The sequence below is a fragment of the Cardiocondyla obscurior genome, linkage group LG24 (genome assembly GCF_019399895.1).
Source record: "Cardiocondyla obscurior isolate alpha-2009 linkage group LG24, Cobs3.1, whole genome shotgun sequence".
NCBI lineage: Eukaryota > Metazoa > Arthropoda > Insecta > Hymenoptera > Formicidae > Cardiocondyla > Cardiocondyla obscurior.
The window spans coordinates 1,349,266-1,371,027 of record NC_091887.1 but is presented as its reverse complement, the minus strand read 5'-3'; the positions used below and the strand labels follow the sequence as shown (position 1 = coordinate 1,371,027).

Genomic DNA, 21,762 nt, shown 5'->3' with positions numbered 1-21,762 from the left:
TGTAAAGATATATGTATAAAAAATATATATATATATACATACATACATGTATAAACTAAATGTTTCGTAAAAAAAATATACGCACGGAGCCGGGCGACCACACTGCGACTGCGACGACGACGAAAGACGACGACGGAACTTCGAACGATCGCGGATGAACGAAAATAAGGGCGGAAGAATAATAATTAGCGTAAACGCATTTTTGTGTCTGTAAAATCGCGAATCGCCGGGCGGAACAGCTAGCTAACCCGGTCACCAATTAACTAAGCAATCATCCCGCGCCCTGATCCCAATATTTCTCGATACTCCTTATCAATTAATTTCGGTGCGGACTCTTTTTCCCTCCCGCTCGTTCGCGCCTGATTTCGATGGCGAATTGTGCGAAAATAACCGCGTGAGGCATTCCGCGAAATTGTGAAGGAGGCACGAGCGTGGTGACTTGAAATCGCGAGCGAATAAAGTTACGAAACAAGCGGCTTTGCGAAATAAGTTTTGCGCGACGTGTCCGAAGATATGAGTGGAACGATATATGTTGTCGTGAATCTCTTTGCGAAATAAAGGGGGAGGAAAAAAAAAAGGAAAAATAAAATAGAGAGACAGACGGAAAATGGAAAATCTGTTTATCGGCGAGCTAATAAGTTTTGTTAACGTCTCGCGTGAATTCGGCTCGTACTTTCGTCGCAGATTTAGGCGCGAACACGACCGTCCGTTGCGTCGTTTATCCAATCTGCTCAAGATGGATATACATTTTTAACTGTGCACACGTGCGCGTGTAGTGTGTGTGTATGTGTGGGTGTATGAGAAAGAGAGAGAAAAAAAAAACATAAAAAGAGATACGAGAACCGGACGACCGCGTTTGCGACGCTAAATGTGCCTCTAGAATACGGGCTTTTATCCTACTGGTGGACGCACAAGTGTAATGGAACACTGATGAAAATATTTTCGATAAACCCGCAATTTTCAGATCGCAACGGGTAAAAAGGGGACGCGACTATCGGTTTTCGCTGTACTTCTCGTCGTTACGAAGCGGACTCCGGTTCTTTCAACTGCATTTTTTTTTTCTGTACTTAAAATTAAACAAGGACAGTATCGCGCGTACTTTCGAAGAGAAAGAGAAAAGTAGGAAGAGGAAAAAAAAAATAGTACAGATTGACCGGGAAAGATAACAACATTTTCAACGAATATTGCCAGAAAAACTGGAACAATCCGCACGCGACGTAATTGAAAGGAAATCGACATAAGCGATGATTTTCCGTATTTCGTCACGTCCAAATACGCGTTTGTCGTACAATATATTTCGATTTAAATCCATACACCGCGCACGCGAGCACCGTTTAACTCTTCGAGAGCGGCGGATTGGGATTTTTCGCGGGATCTCGCAGTTAAGACGATTAATTCGAGCAACGATCGTCGCTCGGACACGAGCGACGCGTATTATTTAAGAGTCTTCCGCCCCGGAAAAGAGTTAAGCGATCCGATCGCTATCCGCGGCAGCGATGTAGCAGTGGTCGAAATCTCTTGGACGCAAACAAAATGTCCCGTGTACATTTTATTTTTTTTTTTTCCCTCCGTCTCTCCTGGAAAAGTTTCGCGAAAGTTTCGCATTTATAAAATCCTTAGCGCGAGCAATACGTGCGTGATGTATAAACGTGACGAAAGCTCGTTTTATTTTCAACACGAAGGTCGCACGGTCGCAGCTTTCGCATCTCGCATTTGATACTTTTTCGTATCTCACGATTGACGGCCGAATTTAGTTTTTTCTTTCTTTCCTCGCTTTTTTATTTTTTTTTTATAAGAAAAGAAATTTAAAACATGTTTTAATCCGAAAAGACGCATTGAATTGTTGACGCATGGAGCGAACTTGGAACGCGAAAATTAAAAAAATTCTACAAAGCGTGTTTCATTCATTCATTATTGATGCCGCATTATTGATACCGCAGCGATCGATAATTGGCTTTTGTTTCGAGTGCCGGCAGATTTGGCACGTTTTGCCAAAAAGTATTTCGCGATGTGCCGCGCGTCGGAGTTACGTTTTAGCTTCGCGTATCTATTTTCAATACTTGACAAGAGTAGCGTCGTGCAGCGCTCCAATTCCGAGGGATAATTAAATTAATCGCAAGAAGATCGATAGCAGATACGGTGTCTTGTGCAAACCGTGACGGGAGAAAAGGATGCGTATCGCGACGTGCGATTTTTGTGCCGATCCGTCGAACGAATAAACGTGAAAGACGGAAAGATGCTCGCGACTAGCTTTAAGAAACGCTTCGCGATTCTGCGCTCGAGAACGAGAGGGAAAGAGATAGATTTTTGTCGCGCGTTTGGCGTCGCAAAAGCGTTCGTCTAACTTTTAACTTTCATGGTGTCGACGTGTCGGGGTTACGATCGACCTGTAAATAAAGACCCGAGAACCGACACGGCAATTAAACAATATTTCGTTAGATATTTAAGTGCGGTCGAAGTGGAAATCGAGGAACACGCGACTAACGAGAGGAAATGTTGGATGATTGTCGAAACGTTTCGCTCAGTTTTGTAAATCGTTGATCCCGATCTATACGTCGACGATGCGTTACGCGTGCGAGAATTTTACCTGTTACTTTGTAATACTAACGAGGTCGAGAGAGAAAAAGAGAAAGAGAGAGAAAGAGAGAGAGAGAGAAAAAAAAAGAGAGAAAGAGAGAGAGTGCTGCAACACCCCCTCGTCCCTCGTAGAAATGTCCGGAATGTCTAGATATAATTAGTCGTCAGAACCGACGATTCGAAAGATTTCACGACCAGTCTTCTCGAGAATCTACGTCCCGCGCACAGCTCTGTAAAGCAACGCAAGTACACACACATCCATACATACAGCCATACAAGGACACGGATACGCCCGCCCCACAAACATCGAAACACACTAATTGTTCGTCCTTTTTAACAAATATAACAGAACTTACGTCTTAATTTCGATGAGAGAGCGTCCGAGGCGAGGCGTCGTTGCGGTTCCTTGGGCTGCGACGATCGAGACGAGACGCAAATCCGGCAGGTCGACGTCGGGGCTGGGGCACACGGAGCACTGCACTTATCACTTTGACGATAAAATAACGCTACCGGCGTCGGCTTGTCCATCCGTAGCAACGAATAGTCAGTCCTCCGGCTCGTCTCGAACATCGTCGTAATCTCAGCGCTGCACCGGCGCGCCGTTTCGCCGCGGTCTTTTTCCGTGAAGTCCTTCCACCCATCCGACCCGATCGCGCACACCGTCGAATCCGCACGAGCGTTTTCTCGTTTCCCTCGGCACGCGAAATTATAAACGGGAATGAATTCCTAACGCGGGTTATCGATTCGCACGAAAGCGAGCGATCCTAATCGCGTTTTCGAATGCCGGGCCGTTCGTCGCGGTAATGACGCCATACTCGCTGCGAGAGACCGCCAACGACGCGAGCCAGCAAGAATCGTAAAGAAATATGATACTTGTGCGAGCCACGTGTCCTCCCTTCTCCCAAGGACGCGATCCTTTACCTCTGCACGGCGGACGTCGTTTCGCTGAACGCTTGATTATTGTTCTCGGCACTTTGTCACGTAAATGAGGCGCGGTAAAGTTTAACGCGCGCACTCGGGACTTCTAATTCGCGAACCGCAGGTAGTTCTGAAGCACGCCGCTGAGAGTCAGCCTTGCCTGGATGTGCTGGCGCCGCCATCTTGTGCGGAGACTCGCGAGTAACTAGCAAGCCTGAGACGCATGCGTACAAGAAGCAAATGGCACTCCGAAATTAATACGCGTTATATACGTTTTGGCTGTATCGCGCCTGTTCATTTCGTCGGGTCGGCTTGCCATCTAACCAAAGAAGAAGTTATACACGTGGTTATGTTGCTTAAACATTGAAACTTGCTAAAGTAATCGTACGTTTATACAAGTACAAGTAAGTAATTATATAAAATTATTTTAATAAATGTAACGCATGAATCTTTAAATCTCAGCTCATGTATGCCTCTGGCTTGATTAGAAAATTGATTGGAGAACATAAGAGGTTAGATCAGACTGAGGGATGAATGTAATTTTTGTTGGCAATTTTTTAAGTTATATTTTAATAAGAAACTATTATTTAACGCGTTGGTTTCGAACTTTTTAACAATTTTATAAGGCTTGATGATAAATGAAAGAGATACATAGTATATGTTTAGAATTTAAGAGATATAAATTAAAAATTGACTCTGGTAAAGGCATAAATCATTCTTATCATATTATTATTGCTTTATATTATGAAAATTATTTTAATTTTTAATTTAATTTATATCTCATTGCAGTGCAACCAAAAGTAAATGAAATAGATAATGCAGGTACAGCATTGGTACAAAATGATAATGAGGATGACAGTGACAACTATGAAGAAAAAGAATCAGATGGCTCAGAAGCAGAGGATAACATTGATGAGGCATCATATGATGCTGGATCTACTTCAAATGCAGGCTGGGCTGATGCTATGCAAAAAATTTTAAAAACAACTAGGCCAAAGAGAAAAAAATCTCTTGTACTAGCCAAGGCTAAGAAATTGTGTGATGTAAAAATAAAAGAGACAAAAGAAGATATTTCTTTAGCAATTGATGAAATCAAAGAAGAAATTAAAACAGAATCAGAAGAAGCAGTTGACAAAACAAGTACTTTATTAAATACTGGAACAATTAAATCGAGAAAACTACCAAAGAAAATTGGTATCAGAGTGAAACCATCAATTACAGATCGAGAGTATGAAAGAATGCTGCAAAAGATAGCTACAAAGTAAGTTACATTGATAAATGTTTTACCTTTTGTTTGTTAATCTTTTAAATTGTTTTATAGAGGTGTGGTGCAACTGTTTAATGCAGTAAGACAACAGCAAATGGAGATTAAAAGCAGATTATCACAGGCAGGACCATTAGAAAGAAAACGTGAACAAGTATTTAAAAGTATTGATAAAAATGCATTCCTTGATGTTCTAATGGGAGGCAGTAAAAGTATACCAATTGATAATGGAGTCAAATCTGAGAGGCCTGCTGAACAAACAAATAATGAAGATGGAGTTAGTAGAGAATTATTTTATAAAATTTTATTAAAAATTGAGATATTTAATATCTTTTGTATTAAATTTGGTAATATCAGAAAATGCTATGTAGACTTTTATCTTTTTTTGAATTATTATTTATCCGTGTTAAATATTTTTATGCATTTATCAAGGCCATATATAATTGTGTTTATTAATATTGGTACATTCTGTTTTACATTGCAATATATAATTGTGTATAACAATAAAAACACGTTTGTATTTAAGGATCACAAAATGTGGAGTGTCCTTCGAGATGACTTTGTCATGGGAGCTAAATTGAAAGACTGGGACAAGAAAAATGTAGAAGAAGAAGATTCTTCAGCTCCTGAGGACATGGACAGCGATATGGATTAAAAATGAGGTCTGTTTTTATATGACACTTTCTGTAATTAATCATAAAAATATCGATATCGATTGTGTACATAGTTAACTGCATTGATATTTTTTTGAATAAACATGTAAATATTGTAACTTGTAAATGAAATATAAATTCTCGAAACAGATTAATATACACGTCAGATCTTGTTCGTAATCTTTAATTTTCTAATTAATTTCATAAAACCAAGGCATACATGACATGAGATCTATATAAGTACGAGTTGATTTTTACGCTGCGCGTCATCTTTGAATTATGAATTTAAAATAAATTATAAATTTATTTGTGCTATAATTGGCTTAGCCTTCCAATTTTTTTTTTTTTTAATTATTTTGTATTCATTAAAATTAAATATAACAATATATATATGTACAGTAAAACTCTAGTTGTGTTTCTCATGAAGAGAAACAATTTATACTGATAGATTGTTTAATAATTTATTGATATTGTTTGTATTTGAGGGAATATTCATTTTATAGAATAATATTATATCTTACAAAGTAAGTAGCTTCTCATCGTGTTATTAGAATTAAATTCGAAATAAAGAAATAAAAAAAAAAAAAAGAGCTTGGTCGAAATAATCAACTATTAAAAAAAAAAAATTACCGTTGTCTATGTTATTCATTTAGCAATCTAAAAACTAGGAAGGCACACAGTATTATATATGCTTCACGCGGAATGTTAATTTTCTCAGTACTGCTCTGTCAGTGTTTTGTTTTCCTTATGATACACGACACAGTGATAACGTGTTGTACTTTAATTTTTTCGATAATTATTTTACACGTATATGTGAATGTAAGAAGTGTATCTAAAGCCAACCGTTATATTCTTTTCTGAATTATGTTTGGTACGATTTAACATTTTGATACTTTGCTATATCTGATTATTCAATTTCAATGCAGATCTTTGGTTCCTGAAACCTCTATTATATACGATACGACATTCCTTATCATTTGTTTTAGTTACTCTAAATTTACTGTTAATTCATTACTTTTCACAAATACTAAAATTGTTCGATGTGTCCAATAGATAGAAGAGAGAATATATTTTATAATGTAAGAAGTATACTACTTCTTTAATAGTAACAACAGTTTAATGGTCATAACATCTGCTTAACTCATTTATAAAATATCAAGGAGAAGAGAATCGCTAACCATAAATTAATTGCTGTTCGTGATGCTCGTGAAACTTAAGTGTGCTTGTTAAAGCCTGGACGGACTGAAATAACTTTGCTATGATCTCTTTGTTACATTTAAACATAATTTTCTTGTATAAATCACTCAAATCACATAAATCACTCACATTTACATTCACTAATCTTTTTCTTGATCGATGTTTCTTCTTGTCAGGAAGAAAAGTAATAATTAATAACTTATTGCATAATCGGCGAACTTTATGTTATTTTATGAAACAATAAAAACTATTTAACTATTATTTTTTTTCTCTCATTCTTTTTAAACCTTTCTGGTCGTACGTAATTTAAGATTCTGTTGAAAAAATCGTTATCCAATTTCCTGGGCCGGGTCTAAAGGGTGGTGATCGAGAAAACAGGGAGAAAGTAGTGGAACTGTTCTCTCCCTTTGTTTTCGGTGGTTTTCAGCGGCTGGCGTTTCGCGGTATATTAACTATGGGTTTCGTGCGAGAATTGACGCACAATACGATAGTGTCGTACGTTAATCACCGTCGGCAAATCCCATATCTGCCTCTCCGTGTACTGTTTACTGTCACGTATGTACAATTATATTGTCACATATAAATATATGCATATACAGGATATCCCACGGTTTTCCCGATATCACTAAGTTCCACCACCATGAGAGTGATATCAGAAAAACTGTGGTGCATCATAGATTTTATACATATACAATATAACATCTCATATTTTCTGCACAATGTAATATTTATCTTTATAATTTTCGACTCAATTTTCCTAATTTTTAATCTTGGATATATTTTTAATTTTGTGAATATAATAGAAACTATATATGTATATATATATATACCGTAGAAATTTTTTTTGCTATTTCTACGCGACTTTCTTTATTTATCGTGAGAGATGTAATATAACATTCATCACATTTGCGTAATATAAAGAATATAAACCAGTTATTTTCGATGAAATTAAACAAATTGGGTTAATATTAATTTAAAAAAAAATTAAATTTGATGATACTCATTCCAGTAATTGTTAAAAAAATGCGAATGCATAATTAAAAGTTTAAATTACACTCTGCTCTCACGAATATCGGCTAACGCGCCAAAATTACCAGCTTCCTCATCAGGATATTGAATTCCTTCAACTTCGTCTTGATTCTCGTTTTCATTCTCAAGTCGCCTGTTCCTTGCAAAATATCTAGGATCGTCATTAACGACGTTGCAGTTAACTGCGTCTTGAAATTGAGAATCTACATGCAGATTCCTAACGCTTTGATCCTCACGGAACGTTCGTGAAAGTCGGCGATTCTCGTCGACGTGTCTATCTCGTACAACCTCGATTTCTTCAGGATCAGGTAGCCTAACAAAAACCTGTTGGTCTCCATCGCGATTCAACGAGCTCCTACGACTATCCTGGCTCAATCTGGAAGCGCTGCGGGCTCGATTTCTCGTATTCATCAGCTCGTTACCGACAACCTGATGATTGTTGCGGCCTGCGTGTCGATGATTATCATTTTCGTCGAGCGGAACTCGAAACGACATTTCGTCGTGAAACGTACGAAAGGTTTCGAGGTTTGCGTCGTTGCTGGAAACCCGTGGAATCGTCTCCCGACTGAGACGATAGAGACTGAGCTCGTTGTCCACGTAAAAATTGTCCAGAGGGTTGCTGATAATGGACGGATTGCGCGAAACGTTCCGCCGAGGATAGTTTTGTAAACTAGACAGACTCGTCACTGTCGCGTAAGGGTGATATCCTGGCATTGAATTCAAAGGATTACCAATGATATGCGGACAACTATCTAAACTCTGCATCTCGATCTCCTCCTTGCCGTCGCGACAATAACCATGCATATCATGCGGTAGATTGGCAAATCTGCAAATTGAATGAAATTAAAAATAATCTCTAATTTTTTAATTTATATAAAAATTACCTGTGTAAAAGTATGTCGGAATAAGAAGGAGGCATGTCACCTTCTTCCTTGCCATAAATACTCTCATAAGTAGGTGGCGGGAAACATCCAACAGAGCCTAAACTATCCTTGCTAGGTGTTTCAGCATCCATTTCCAAGATACTTCCTTGACTACTTTGTAATTGATGACGATTAACGCTTCGCGGATTTCTCTGAGCGCGCAACACGCTATCACCCAGTTCCACCAAGTCTAAGCCTACCAAAAATATTGTGTTAACTTATGTTCTATGTTCCAAGTAAATTCAACAAAGAATTTTTAATTATACCTGAAGGATCAGTTTGGAACTGAGTGAAAATTGTGCCATCGACGACAAGCATCCTGCCGTGTGGTAGGAGGATGATAGTCGGCGTCGCCACCATGGCTTGATCGCTACCGCCGAACCGTGGATCCGGATCTGGATCTTCTAAGCGACAGCAACAATGCCGTCTGCATAGAGATCGACAGAAAGGCGCACCCCAACAGCAATACGCGAAAATAAAGCAAAGAACGGCGAGCATTACCATAAGGGCGGCCACTCCTTGACCTTGTTGAGCAGCCGCGAGGGTCGGTCCACCGGCGACCCCAGCAACGCCGAGGCCGACGGCGAATCCACCATTGTTGCTCATTTCACCTGCAAATTAAATAGTCGCCTTTAATAATAAATATATTTTATTATTGATGAATAATTAAACTTATATATCAATGCTTTTTAAAAAAACCTGCATAATTATTCTCGACTTATAATTATATACTAAAATTTCAAATTTAAATCACTTTCTATTTGCTGTATACCAGATGAATAATGATGAATATTACATAACGTTAACGTGGCAAACAAAACCGTTTTACGTGCGTGAACTCTCTCTTTTAGCTAACAGACAGAATTTCATAGTTCTTCCCTTTAACGATGGTGAAAGTAAAGCTTTATACGATCATCGTATTATGTTACATAGACTCCGAGAGAGTAGGGCAAGTATCGGACACAGTCGATCAATCTTTATGCGCGTTCGCGTGTAAAGTTTTACAGCATTACCTAATCTCCATGCTCAATTTTGTGTAATTAAAGATAACGTTAAGAAACATCGACACAACTTGATACGAAATTGATCAATCTTATAATTTACAATTGGAATAAACGATATGTAACTGTATTATTATTCAGTTATGACATGATGACAGTTATTAAATTAGTTTGTTAACATTAGAATTTATAACAGTAGTATTATTTTACATATTCCTTATATTCAACATATCGTTATTAAATTGTTATATAATGTAATAAATTACAGTAAAATCTATAAAGTAAAATTTATTAATAAATATATGTATATGTAAAAAAAGAAATGATTAAAATATAATTATTTAACTACATGAAATGAAATAAACGCAAAAATATTTTACCTTGAGAGGTGATGTTGTGGAGCCAAGTAATCCCCGTGGCTGACTCTGTGGCTCTGTGACTCTGTCCGTAGACCATAAAAATGATTGAAACTTCGTTGAATTCGTCAACCTGAGAGGAGACGGTTACGTCTCCCCGAGAGAAGCAATGACGACAGCACAATCACATTGACTCGCGGATTTCAGCACGTGAACGATAATCGGATGCGCTTTTGCCGTGATAAGCAATGCATTTTTATGCGATGTACTACTGAATGCATCAAGCTTGCAGTATTTCTCGTTGTGATCTCGTTGTATTTGTAATCTTCGTATTTATTAAATCACACAAGTCAACTAGTTCTTCGGTGTCGTTGCATTTTCTTCAAACTTTTTAATTACAAAATTAAAATTTTATTATTTGCCACCACTTGGTAAGCTGAAATTTAAATTAGTTTAATTAATAAATCGTCAGTTATCTTGTATTACATCAATTAATAAAAATAGTTATTCATCAACATATTTAATTCAGGAATTTAATTGCGATAAGGAATTAATTTGCGATAAACGCACTTATTGTTTTGCCTTAGTTTTTCAAATCGCGAAAGTTGCGCGATTTAAATTTGGCATAATATGGTACACTTAATTTCATTCACTAATGTCGCATTAACAACACTGTCACGATTTGTAATTTACTTGTCAAAAAAGACCGGGTTTGATTAACAGCATTCAATATAGCACACGTACCGATTTCTTGTATAATTTAACACAAGACATTAAGTAGAAGCTGCCACGCTACCATTGCCGAGACACTCTTGACCCATTTTCACTACGTCCCCACTTTGCGTGTATCAACTCGGTTCTTTGGCGATATCTCTATTTCTCAATCGAGAGGAACGCCACTCGTCCGGACCTCTCTTTCGACTCTTTTGCCTCTTCTTATCAACCCTACACTCGATGTACTGCAACCCCTTGAAACGTTTCACCTCTCCTTCCCTCTTGCTCCGAGATTTATCTTGATTTATCCCTTCAGCCGCCTCTTAGGTGTCCGCCCTATTTGTCGAGATAGTTTAAAGTCTTTCAAGTGAAAAATCGATATGATAGGCTCAGAAATTCCCTTCTTTTTCAAAAAGAAAATTTCCACATAAGCATGAACAAATTTTTTGTAATAAAAATTGAAAAAAATTTGCAAAAGAATTTTTTTAACAACATACGATTGATCGTATTGTGCTCTTTATCATTTTTTAAAATATAACTATACTTAAATTAACTTATAAAATAAACGTTAAAAATATAAAAAAGAAAAATTATAGAACTCGTTTCAATCTTCTAAAAAAATCAATAAAGAGTTTGACTTACATTATTCATTTCTTGAAAAATAAATGAAGCGTGTATCTGATTCAAATTAGTTGAGACGGCTTTAATATATTCGTCACAAAAATCTATTTCACACTTTTTATCTCTGTAATTACGCTGCCGACGTCTCTTTTCTTTAGGGAAATGCGTTTCTCGTCCTTTGGGAAATTTCGTTGTAACTACTTTCGTTGCCCTACCTCTTTACATCAAACAATCTACATGTCTTGCGTTTCTTGACGTCATCGACTGCGGATTAATACATGCTATATTATTTACTGCCGATACTATTCGTTATCGCGTTCTCGAATCTAAAATAAAATAAAAAAATTATACAGAAAATTTTCTTTTTCGATATAAATATCATAGCGTACAAAATGTACATCATGTACAAAAATATCGTACATACCTTATTTAATTTTTCCTGCATTAATTTCTCTGCTGATTATTCCGCGCCATTAATACGTTATAATTATAACGCGATAACGTGGTAACTTATGTCATTACGTGTAAATATAACTGCAACCATTAATAAATTCTTAATTAATACATAGTGTTTTTCTACAACGCATTTTTTAAATTAATATTATTTTCAAAGGGGATTTATCTGTATTCGGGGCGTAATAAAGTTCTTTAAATGTCCGAAGTTATTTCATACGTCGTTTCTCGACAAAAGCACCCTGCAGTGACCTAAATGCAATTTCAACATACTCGTATAATATACCGCATTCGTTCTAAAAAAAAAAACTTTTATCCGTTTTCTTTGCTGTAAAATCCTATTTAGTTTTGCTTGTTAAAAAATCCATTCACGATGACCCAGATTCACCCCTTGGCGACACGTTTAAACTACATCCACCACATAATCACTTTATTTGCACGTTCACAAGCATCCACGCTCCCTTCTCCTCATGAAATGTTATGGTTCACGTTCACCCTGCAGAACTTATAATCGCGAATATTGATTCCACGTTTTATAATACGCTTCCACCCCGTTTATGTTTATATATGGACATGTATGTATGTACGTATATACGTATATCTATGTATATATATCATGTCTTCTCTCTTTTTAAAGATTTCTCCTTACAGTAATATTCTTAGCTTGAGAAACGCACCGATTCGGTCCTCGTTTACGTTCGTTTCCGCAAGTTCCTTGTCGTTGGACATCGATTCTTCGGACATACGTAGCGAGATGTGCTTTCGTGTCACGATTGATAACAAGCGTTTGACATCCCTTTCGCGAGTCGATAGCACGACGAAACATGAACGTCGGTGTCACGACGCGACGTCGGTGGTGAGAGCGACGCCAGGCCAGCAGGGCCACCTACCACCCTACGCAGCCTTGCGAGGGGGTGCAGCAATCCCGACGCAGTTCACCCTATTCGTTTCACTGCGCATATGTCGTTCGTGGACTCGTCGACGCGATTTCATCTTTCTCCCCTCATCGCCTTATACTGAAAAGCGAAGAAGTCAAGGATGCACATTTTTTATTTCTCTCATAAGCAAAATTAGCAACATTTCTACTGTCTCGATATGTTGTCGATTACTATAGTTTATTCATTATTATTTGTTTTCTTTTTTAGATTAATACAAGTAAATTAAAAACTGATGTCCTTTCATACACTTAAGATATCAATCAATATGCATATGAAAAAAATCTGCTGTTAAATATTAAAATTTGGCGTGTTACATTTTAATTATTAAATGATTATTAAGCAAATGTAAACGTTTCTTATATTTAAATATAGCAAACTTTATTTGCTGGGAAAAATAAGAAACGATTCAAAAATAAAACTTATTCATATAAAATAATCGTATGTACATATATTTGAGAATCTAAATTAAAAGTCTAAGTAATAAAATATTATGTTAATTACGTTAGAAAAAAATTAATTTAAGAAATTTAATAATAATGTAGAAATCGAAAAAAAAATCTATTCAAATAAAACACTGTGCTTGTGATAAACGCGACTGGACATTCGTTCACGTAAAAAGCAGGTCAAGTGAAGAATGGTATTGATTTTATTTAAATTGTCGGTTTTACTAATAATAAATTCGAAATTTAATAATAAATGTAATCGCAAATGTAGAAACCAAATATCTGAAAATTTTTGCACAATTATCTAGATTATCTAATATAAACTTTAATTATTTTTGCCAATAAATAAATATATCTTTAAATTTTAAATTCGCTAATTATTTTTTTAACTTTTAAATTTATTAACGCTTAAAAATTATAATAATTCCTAAATAATTTTTTAAATATACTTCGAAAAAAAATTAACTTTATGTTAAAAAACAAAAGAAATTAATGAGATACAATAAGATATAAATATTTTGAAGGCTAGAATTCCTTAATCGATTCTATAAATTAGAATTATTCATGACATGCATAGTACATCATATAACAATTTGACATAATGAATAGCATTTATCTTGTCATGTGGAAGTCAGGACTTTTTTTAAAAATATATTATTATTTCTTCAATAATTAAGGCTTGTTAAAACTTGATTCGTTGTATTATTATATAACAAATATACAAATACAATATTTTGTACGTTATTTTACTGCCTTGATTATTGTAGATTAATTAAAATTTTAATATTTTCAATAATTATATATTACTTGTCTGGAACAATATCAAGGAGCCATTTTTTCCAACTCTGAATCTCTTCACGGCTCAATTCATGTTCAATATTTTGCACTGGCGTGAATTTTACATTCACTCCAAGATCCTTCAAATTTTTAAAGCTTTCTTCTCCCCATTCAATAGGAACTAAAGTGTCTATTGTGCCATGATATTGAACAAGTGGTACCTTATTATCTTCTGGTTTCGTTTTCAAATGCTGCAATTAAAATTAATTAATAAATAATGAAATATTAATTGTTCTTAACACGTTAAGTTTATAAAATTTTGTATAAATAAAATAAAAAGATTATATAATTCTCTTTTTAAGGAAGAATATGTTCTAATCGTGAGGTATTTTATATTTTGTTATATTTAACAAATATACCTACCTGATAAATCACAGAATTTTTATTTAAAAAAGAAGACATAACAAAACAACCAGCTAAGGCACTTTGATATCGATATGCTAAGTGCAAGGCAAGGCAACCACCCATTGAAAATCCACCCACAATTATTCTGTTCAATGGAATTCCACTAGCTACTTCTTTATCAATTAACTCTGATATATTTTGGCACATGGAATTAACTGATTCTACATGTTCTGGAGCTTGATTAGATATTGCTATGCGATCAAACCATACATTTTGCTTCTATAAAAAAGAAATTTAATAAAACTTTGCTTGTTAAAACATTAGAATTAAAAACATAGAATTTAATTCCTTGATTTAATTGATTATTAATACTTGTTTCAAAGACTTTGGAATATTTTTATATGACTTATGTACATATATCTGCATAAAAGGCATTGTCACAAACTTTTTAGACGGAATTATAATTATAATACTATACCATTCCATTGATAGGTGTGTAAGGCTGGCTGGGTGCACTAGGATAAAGTAGTTTAATATGTGGAAACTGTAATTTTTCTCTGTTAAGAATGTTAACCCATGCCTTTAAATCTTCTCCAGTACCACCTACAAAATGTATATATGTAAATGCACATGAAGTTACCAATTAACACAGTATATTTACATTTTATTTTTTTTTTAAACAATTGGAAAGGATTATATAACTGTATACTTAATAAGACTGTGTAACTTTACCAGAGCCATGAAAGAAAAATACGGTAGCGGTATGATTCCTTGTGGCTTGTATAATATTCGCCTGTGAGATTCTCGCAATCGCTGCCATCTCTCAAAACAATCAGTTCATTATTAATTACTTATTACTCGCTAAAGTATAAATCTATAAATACACAAAAATAAGTTACGAAAAGAAAAAAATACTTACTGACGCATCAATTTCTCGCCGACAAACAGCAAAAAATGCAGCCAGTTGCAGTTATAGTGGTAAAAGGTGCAAACGGAGTAGCACACGATTCCAAAGACGTAATTGGTCAAGATGGCCTCATCTGCGAGAGTTGCAAGTATCGAGGCTTCGATTCTCGAAGCGGCTTCAACAGCCATCTTGAATAATCTTCAGTCCTCAGTTCCCCAACGGTCGAAGGCGATCCGCCGGTGCCTTCCCGGTCCGTCCGTATATTAATTTGCTTTTTCGCCGGAAAATATCGCTCGAAAGTCAGTCCATGTATGGAAAATCGGATTATCGTGACGAGTAAAAGGTCGCGGGTGCATCGATTCAGCCGATGACTCCGGAGACGATGTTCCGGAGCCGGCGACCCGGCTTCTCTCGCCGAGGAGCAACCGAGGTACGTTATCGTCAGATATCTCGCGAGCACTACGTCGCGTATCGTGATACATAGGGAAAAAAGACGATATTTTAACGAACAAACAATATTTTCATCGAGTGGACACTTCAAAATGATATTTCTCGGACGATTAACCTGCTAATTCCATTACGCGGTCGAGCCTGCCGAATACCCGCCGACCATAATCGCGATCGCGTCTCGCCGTGAATATATTTTAATATATTTTTGCCTTGGCACCCGATGTATTCATTCGGAGACGATAATCGGACAGTTTCGTCAAGTGCTGCATTTCTGGATCCGTCCAGTCGTCGCGGTTTAGCGCCGGAATTCAAAATTGGTGCCACCCTGTCGCCCTCTCGAAGGAAGATTCAAGACTCACTCGACGTGCAGAAAAAGATGAATGGTAACAGGACCAATGGTAACAGGACGAATGGTAACAGGACTAATAGCAAGAGGACTTATGGCAACGGAACTCTTAATCGACGTTATCTTACCCATCCGGCGTCAGCAATTACCGGATGTGTCTGATGTTCAACGATAATCATCTTCAGGGCCTCAATCAGCTGCGAGGGATTTGACAAGTGTTCCAGCGATAGTATCATTAGTGCGCGGATTAATTTTCTTTTTTTAAAATTTTTTTTTTTAATTAACTTCACTCGTCGACCGGTCGAAGAAATAGTTGCGGGAACTCGTGCGTAATTTCGTGGCCGGTGACGCGAGATGGCGGCAGGATGTTCGATGCGTCGGGATGCAACTTCGATACCGGCTATACCAATACGCCTACGCACGATTCCGCCGTTCTGCTGTTAAAATGGCCGCGGCCGTATTCGCGAAACCGAGTGCGGTGTTGTGAGTGTACGTGCATTTCGACGAGCGGGCCATCGGCTGGCGAGGACCTCTCTGGCGCAGGTAGCTGACCCGAGGTGCGACGGAGAATTCTGCGGCGCCGGTAAGTCATGACATTTTTCAGAGGCCGAGATCGGGCGTCGTGACGGTCGCGGTGCCGCGAGTCGTGCCCGAGACGATTCTTACCGTATCTCTCCCCGATCCCCGGACGTAACCGAAGTGACACGCCGCGTATTTTGCCGCGATGACACCACCCTCGCTTTGCCCGTCGTTTAATCTCACGCCTGTACCATCGCGTCCGTTCGTGCGAACATTACGTACGTGCGTCTCCCGTTCCCACGTATGCACGGTCTGCGCAAACGCCGCCGGTCCGAGGTTCGATGTCCGCTCTGCTTTTGACGTCACTCGCTCACGGTACTTGTCACCTGTTTCCGATGACGTCATTTATTCCCGTGACGCCAGTGATTCCCGACGCTAACCGCGGCCTCTCGATCCGATCTCGGTCCTCGGTCTTTTTAACATTCAGCTTATTTACGTCTTCGGGTTTATCGACGTCGATTTCGCCGTAGTTGTTAACATTATTGGCCGCACTTAGATATCACAATACCGAGAAAAGAAAAGAAAAGGTTTAACATCCTCGCGAAAGAGCGTAAGAAGTCTCTCACTTTTTAGCGCCACGACGCGTAGATCAAATCGTCGATCGGACGAGCAGCACGCAAACGCTGCGCATAAATACACGCGGCGTTTATTTTATCTTTCTACAATATCGTGATTAAATTCCTTCGTAGTTCCTTCGGAGACCATTGCCGTAGAACACCCGGCATGTATTTGCCATCGTGGAACCGCAATGTGGTTATACGACTCGGAGGAAAATCGGTATGGAGTGATTTATCGCGGTCGATTTAAAACATCGGCTCTCCGGTATAGCTGGATTAGAAATTGCAGTTAGTTTACTTCGGCGAAGCGTACGGGATTTCCGGGTTGCCATTAGGAGACAAATTGCGTGACCACGTTAGACAAATGTCTGCGAGCTATCCCGCAAGATTTCCGGTTTATCCGAGGCTCCGCTCGAAACCAGTTCGATCGAGAGCGTTTCGTATACAGGCGCCAACATTTTTAGCGGCGAATCGCGACGCGGACCGCGCTTCGCGAAGACCCTCGTAGATGCCGCTACGATTATCGAACGCCTCGCATTTCCTTCGCATATTTCATAAAAAATTGTTTAAATCCACGTAACGTCATAAAACTCACGTTCTACACGACTGAATGTTAGAATAAAATATAATAAACTGCTAGATATAATTCAGCGTGGAATAAAACAACAGAGAGAAAGAGAGAAAAATGAGAGAAAGAGATTCTATAATTATTTAAATTACGATATCGAAGTAATTTTAATAAAGTATTTTCGCTAGATTAAATTAAGAAATTTTCTTTAATTCAGATTATTTTTTTTCGACGCCGTTAAATCTTTTTAAAAGTTTTATATCTAGAACGGTGACGTAATCGTTCTCGTATAGGCACAGGTGCAGGAATCGGATTTGGGTAAAGGTCGGAGAAAATAGTCGGTCGTGTCCAGGTCGCGTTGGGATCGCGTGCGAGACTAACGATCTCTCGTCATCAGCGTTTTCCGACGAGAGATCAGCTGATATAAAAGGCACACGGTCATCGGCATCGCGTGGCGATCCTCTACCTTATTATTATTCCCGCTTACGTTCCGCCAATATCATCCAATGCCGCTTTACCGAAGGGAGAAATTATTTTTTAATAGCTCGGCATTACGGGCAAAATGATCTCTTTAAATTGATTCGATTTCGGATTATTTTCGCGGTGAGCGATTTCGCGAGATAATTACCGTCCGTTATTAATCGCGAGGCTGGTCGATCTCACTCGAGGGACTGTCCGGGCTCGTCGCGCGGGGACGATACCGCGTTTAAAGAACGGCCGGACACGCGTTAGGAAAAATGGGATAAGAGCGCGCCGGAAACGGTACGTTATTTCAGGCAGTCACGCAAAGTTACAAGAGTATTACATCGCGATTATTGTGACGCGGAGCATAGATGACAGAAAATTGTATTCTTGGAAATCTGCCCAGCTTCGGGATGCTTTTCGATTAACGGCCGACGGATCTCTTTTATTGTTGCGCCGGAATTCTCGGCCGTATCGGAGTATCGCTCGCGTTATGAAATACTAAATTACATTTTAATGCCCTTCCGACGCGGCTAGTTAATTTTCTCCGGCGAAATGGTCCCCGGGATTCACGCGACCGCGCACGATCTCGGCGTTCCACCCGTGCTCCTGGAATTCTTTTTCAATTACGACTTGATAATTTGTCAATTTCAAGTTTCCCACGACGAGATCGTGAAAATAAAAAATGAAAAAAAAAAAAAAATCCAAATTCAAGTCTCGTGCCAGGCCGTAAGTATTTGCGCTCTCGTTGAAAGGGGAGAGGAGATTCGCTCGATACCGCGTTCCTCGTTAGCGCATTAGGAAGGACGCGCACGAATTGGAGCAGACGGAAACGCGGTGAGCCGTTCTGGTTTCACGTACGAGAACCGTGGGTTCGATGACGCGGCTCGTGCTCTTTTATCGGTTGATTTTTTTTTTCTTTTTTTTTTTTCTCCCTCTCTTCGTTTGCCGTTTTCTACCTAGCGTCTCTCCGTTCCTCTCGTTTTATCTCCTTGTTTATCCACTCATCTACGGGCATCTAATCATCTAGCTGTCTATATCGAGATACCGTGTACACCCCGTATCCCCCGGACGCCTCCGCATTCGATGATGACGCCGCTTGCGCAATCGTCGTTCGCGTTTCGCATGATTCATTCTCGTAAAACGTCGGCGGCGTCATCGGCGTCGGTTTCTCGAAAACGAGGTCGCGCGGCGATTGTCACCGGACGAATCTGTCGATGATTCCCGCGGCTGATGCATTCCTAGCGATAATCGGCTGGAAATAGGACGGCGCCCGCGGCGTGCAGGGTGCCCGCGATCGGCCTGACCTATTTATTACGAATTTGAAAACGGATGTCGGCTCGAGGAATCGTCTCACCGAAAGGGAAGTTCCCTCTGGAGCCTCTTAACGAATATCCACGAAAGAGTCGCGGCTTACCCGCGTCATTTATTACTATGATTAATGTATTGTATCGCAAGATATGGCGCACCCTCGCGAAAGATTTACGCAGACTTTCGAGAAGGGCAGGGAGGGGCTTTGTATAAATTCCGGACTAGATACGCCTTGATGTTCCCGCCTTTAATTCTCAATGAATCTTATTTGCGTCTGAAAGCAAAATTCGCTAAGCTCTCACGAGTGCTATTGAATTAATTTCTCGATGAATATTCCTCGATAGATTTCTCTTGTACTCTTAATTGATATACGAGTACCGTTCGAATGCATCCGGGGCTTTGCCGAGAGAAAGCACGGGCTGTTCTTTGATACTAACGTACATCCGCGCGTATTTTTTCTCGAAGATAAATTACTAATTGTATTCGATATTTCGCGAAATGAAAACGACGCGGAGTCCGCCCAGCGTGTAGGTTTCAGATTTTATATCGCCCGGTCGTTTCCTCGAGATCGTTTAAGAAAATTGCAAGGCAGCCTCTCGGGTATGTCGTGCACCGCGATACGTATTCTAAAACAAGAGTTCGTCCGAGGAATCTAAGGCACTAAATAAATCTAATTTCGGTGTCCCGCTATCAATATTCGACTCGATAACCGCTATTGACGAAAAAAGAAATAAAAAAAAACGCGGTAACGTAATAAGGGAAGGTATGGAAAGGACAGCGATGCCAGAAGTGACTCGGATGTCCTTCCCCTCGCACCGCGGCATCATCTGGATTCCACGTACTGCATCTGCATGTTAAGTTAGATTGACTCCGAGAGAACTGAACCGTAAGCCACTCAAATACGCGGTCTTCGCCGTCTCTCCTCCCTCGTTCCCTCGTTCCTTCGCGATACACACTCGCCGGAGCGGACGCGCTCTCTCGCGTCGCACGCAAATGCGTGCGCCAATTGTATTTGCATATTTCAAATTATTTCGAGGAAGAGACGCTAAGTGGAGCGTCGCCTCGGCGCAATGGAGCGATCTTCCCTCCCCCGTTTATCTACGTCGCTTCTTTTTTTTTTCTCCTTTTTTTCTTTTCTTTTTTTTTTATTTTATATTTTTTCGCCTCTCTCTTTCTGTCTCTCGTTCGCCTAAGTACGCAGATGCACACGGAGCGACCCATCGTGTAATCGATACCTCAAATGGAGCTCATCGCATTGCTCCGCGAAGCTACCGCACGCCCACCCGCGAACGCATTTCGAACGAAAGAGCATTCTCGCGCACCTACGTAATGGACGACTCTCGAAATCGTACTAGCGTCATTTAAATATTTGCTCGCCGCACGGCTTTGCGCTGCGAATTCTATTTCGCGAGGTCCCGAGGAGCTGACAAATTCCGCAGCACCCCGAGTCTTCCTCTCGCTTGCCTGAACTTCGAGGAGGATTTTCAAACCCTTCGGGCGCCGTCGCGCGTCCGCGCTACGCGCGCACCTTCCCCCGCGTGTTTGTTCGCGTTTTTCGCGTCCGCCGCGCGCGTTTCGATCAAAATAAATAAAAATTACGTACCACCCCCGGGCGGCATCGGCGGGCGCTTCATCCCCGGGCGAGTTTATATTTGCGAATTTTTACACTCGACGGCCGAAGTCGTTATCAAGTTGTTTGCACGCCGAGTGTCTCGTCAGGGCATCGGCGCATCTGCCTCGCGTATCGAGACAGTTCGCGGGAGGAACGATGAGGCGCGATTTGAAGAGAGAGAAAACGACCGAGACGGCGGGAAGAGAGACAGAGAGATCGCGGCGGTATCGGTTATTTTTATTTTTATATTTTTTTCTTTGCCCGCGGGATTCGGCAGATTGCGTCTGCGAAAAAGTTACGTGGAAATACTTGCCACGTGATCCCTGAGATGGAAACTCGCTCACTCGCGTGCGCGGATATAAAAGAAACTTCCCTTTCACGAAAAAGAAAAAAAAAAAGAAAAAAAATAATATGCGTTGCCTTTTATGTGCACGCACCTTATCTGCGTTTTATTCAACATATACACACAACGTTCTTTTATTGTCGCGAGTACGGAGAGAGTGTTCCCGGGAGAGCAAGCTCCCTCGAACGGTGGCGCGAATTCGTGCCTACACCTTAGCCGCGAGCTCGCTCGATGTTCCGCTATTAAAGTTTCCTCGAGTAACCTGGCCGAGCGAAAGAACGCGAGATAACACGGACCGTCCTTGCCTTTTCCCCCCACATTAGTCGAGAATATATCAGATAGCTCTTGGGAAAGAGAT

The 21,762-nt window shown here is 39.5% G+C and overlaps 3 protein-coding genes across 5 annotated transcripts; 1 reads left to right on the top strand and 2 right to left on the bottom strand.

Annotated features, from left to right (window-relative positions):
* Window positions 1-3,745: 3,745 nt before the first annotated feature.
* LOC139111612 (RRP15-like protein) lies at window positions 3,746-5,578 on the top strand. Its single transcript, XM_070672025.1, has 4 exons — window positions 3,746-3,899; window positions 4,285-4,756; window positions 4,817-5,036; window positions 5,286-5,578. Coding segments are annotated over exons 1-4 (822 nt in total). The 5' UTR covers window positions 3,746-3,898; the 3' UTR covers window positions 5,415-5,578.
* LOC139111609 (uncharacterized) lies at window positions 5,192-12,704 on the bottom strand. 3 transcript variants are annotated; one of them, XM_070672022.1, is made up of 8 exons: window positions 11,980-12,704; window positions 11,678-11,787; window positions 11,275-11,579; window positions 10,663-10,968; window positions 9,943-10,354; window positions 8,828-9,172; window positions 8,523-8,757; window positions 5,192-8,464 (listed from the first exon to the last, which is right to left on the bottom strand). In XM_070672022.1, the coding sequence occupies exons 5-8, from the start codon at window positions 10,016-10,018 to the stop codon at window positions 7,660-7,662; spliced, it is 1,461 nt and encodes a 486-aa protein (XP_070528123.1). In that variant the 5' UTR covers window positions 10,019-10,354; window positions 10,663-10,968; window positions 11,275-11,579; window positions 11,678-11,787; window positions 11,980-12,704; the 3' UTR covers window positions 5,192-7,659. The 3 variants fall into 3 exon arrangements, with proteins under 3 accessions (XP_070528123.1, XP_070528122.1, XP_070528124.1); XM_070672021.1 differs by having other exon boundaries at window positions 12,384-12,704; XM_070672023.1 differs by having other exon boundaries at window positions 11,275-11,517; window positions 12,384-12,704.
* Window positions 12,705-13,890: 1,186 nt separating this feature from the next.
* LOC139111613 (lysophospholipase-like protein 1) lies at window positions 13,891-15,163 on the bottom strand. Its single transcript, XM_070672027.1, has 4 exons — window positions 15,002-15,163; window positions 14,748-14,872; window positions 14,288-14,548; window positions 13,891-14,115 (listed from the first exon to the last, which is right to left on the bottom strand). The coding sequence occupies exons 1-4, from the start codon at window positions 15,087-15,089 to the stop codon at window positions 13,891-13,893; spliced, it is 699 nt and encodes a 232-aa protein (XP_070528128.1). The 5' UTR covers window positions 15,090-15,163.
* Between the last annotated feature and the right edge of the window lie 6,599 nt (window positions 15,164-21,762).

Bases quoted from the DNA above. Each gene is read 5' to 3' on its own strand.
- LOC139111613 (XM_070672027.1), bottom strand. From the start codon at position 15,089: ATGGCAGCGATTGCGAGAATCTCACAGGCGAATATTATACAAGCCACA. The intron at 14,873-15,001 runs GTAAAGTTACAC...TACATTTTGTAG, and splicing joins ATTTTTCTTTCATGGCTCTG to GTGGTACTGGAGAAGATTTA. The intron at 14,549-14,747 runs GTATAGTATTAT...TCTTTTTTATAG, and splicing joins ACACACCTATCAATGGAATG to AAGCAAAATGTATGGTTTGA.
- LOC139111612 (XM_070672025.1), top strand. The intron at 4,757-4,816 runs GTAAGTTACATT...ATTGTTTTATAG, and splicing joins CTGCAAAAGATAGCTACAAA to AGGTGTGGTGCAACTGTTTA. The intron at 5,037-5,285 runs GTTAGTAGAGAA...TTTGTATTTAAG, and splicing joins AAACAAATAATGAAGATGGA to GATCACAAAATGTGGAGTGT.
- LOC139111609 (XM_070672022.1), bottom strand. From the start codon at position 10,018: ATGGTCTACGGACAGAGTCACAGAGCCACAGAGTCAGCCACGGGGATT. The intron at 8,758-8,827 runs GTATAATTAAAA...TATTTTTGGTAG, and splicing joins GTTCCAAACTGATCCTTCAG to GCTTAGACTTGGTGGAACTG. The intron at 8,465-8,522 runs GTAATTTTTATA...TTCAATTTGCAG, and splicing joins TCCGACATACTTTTACACAG to ATTTGCCAATCTACCGCATG.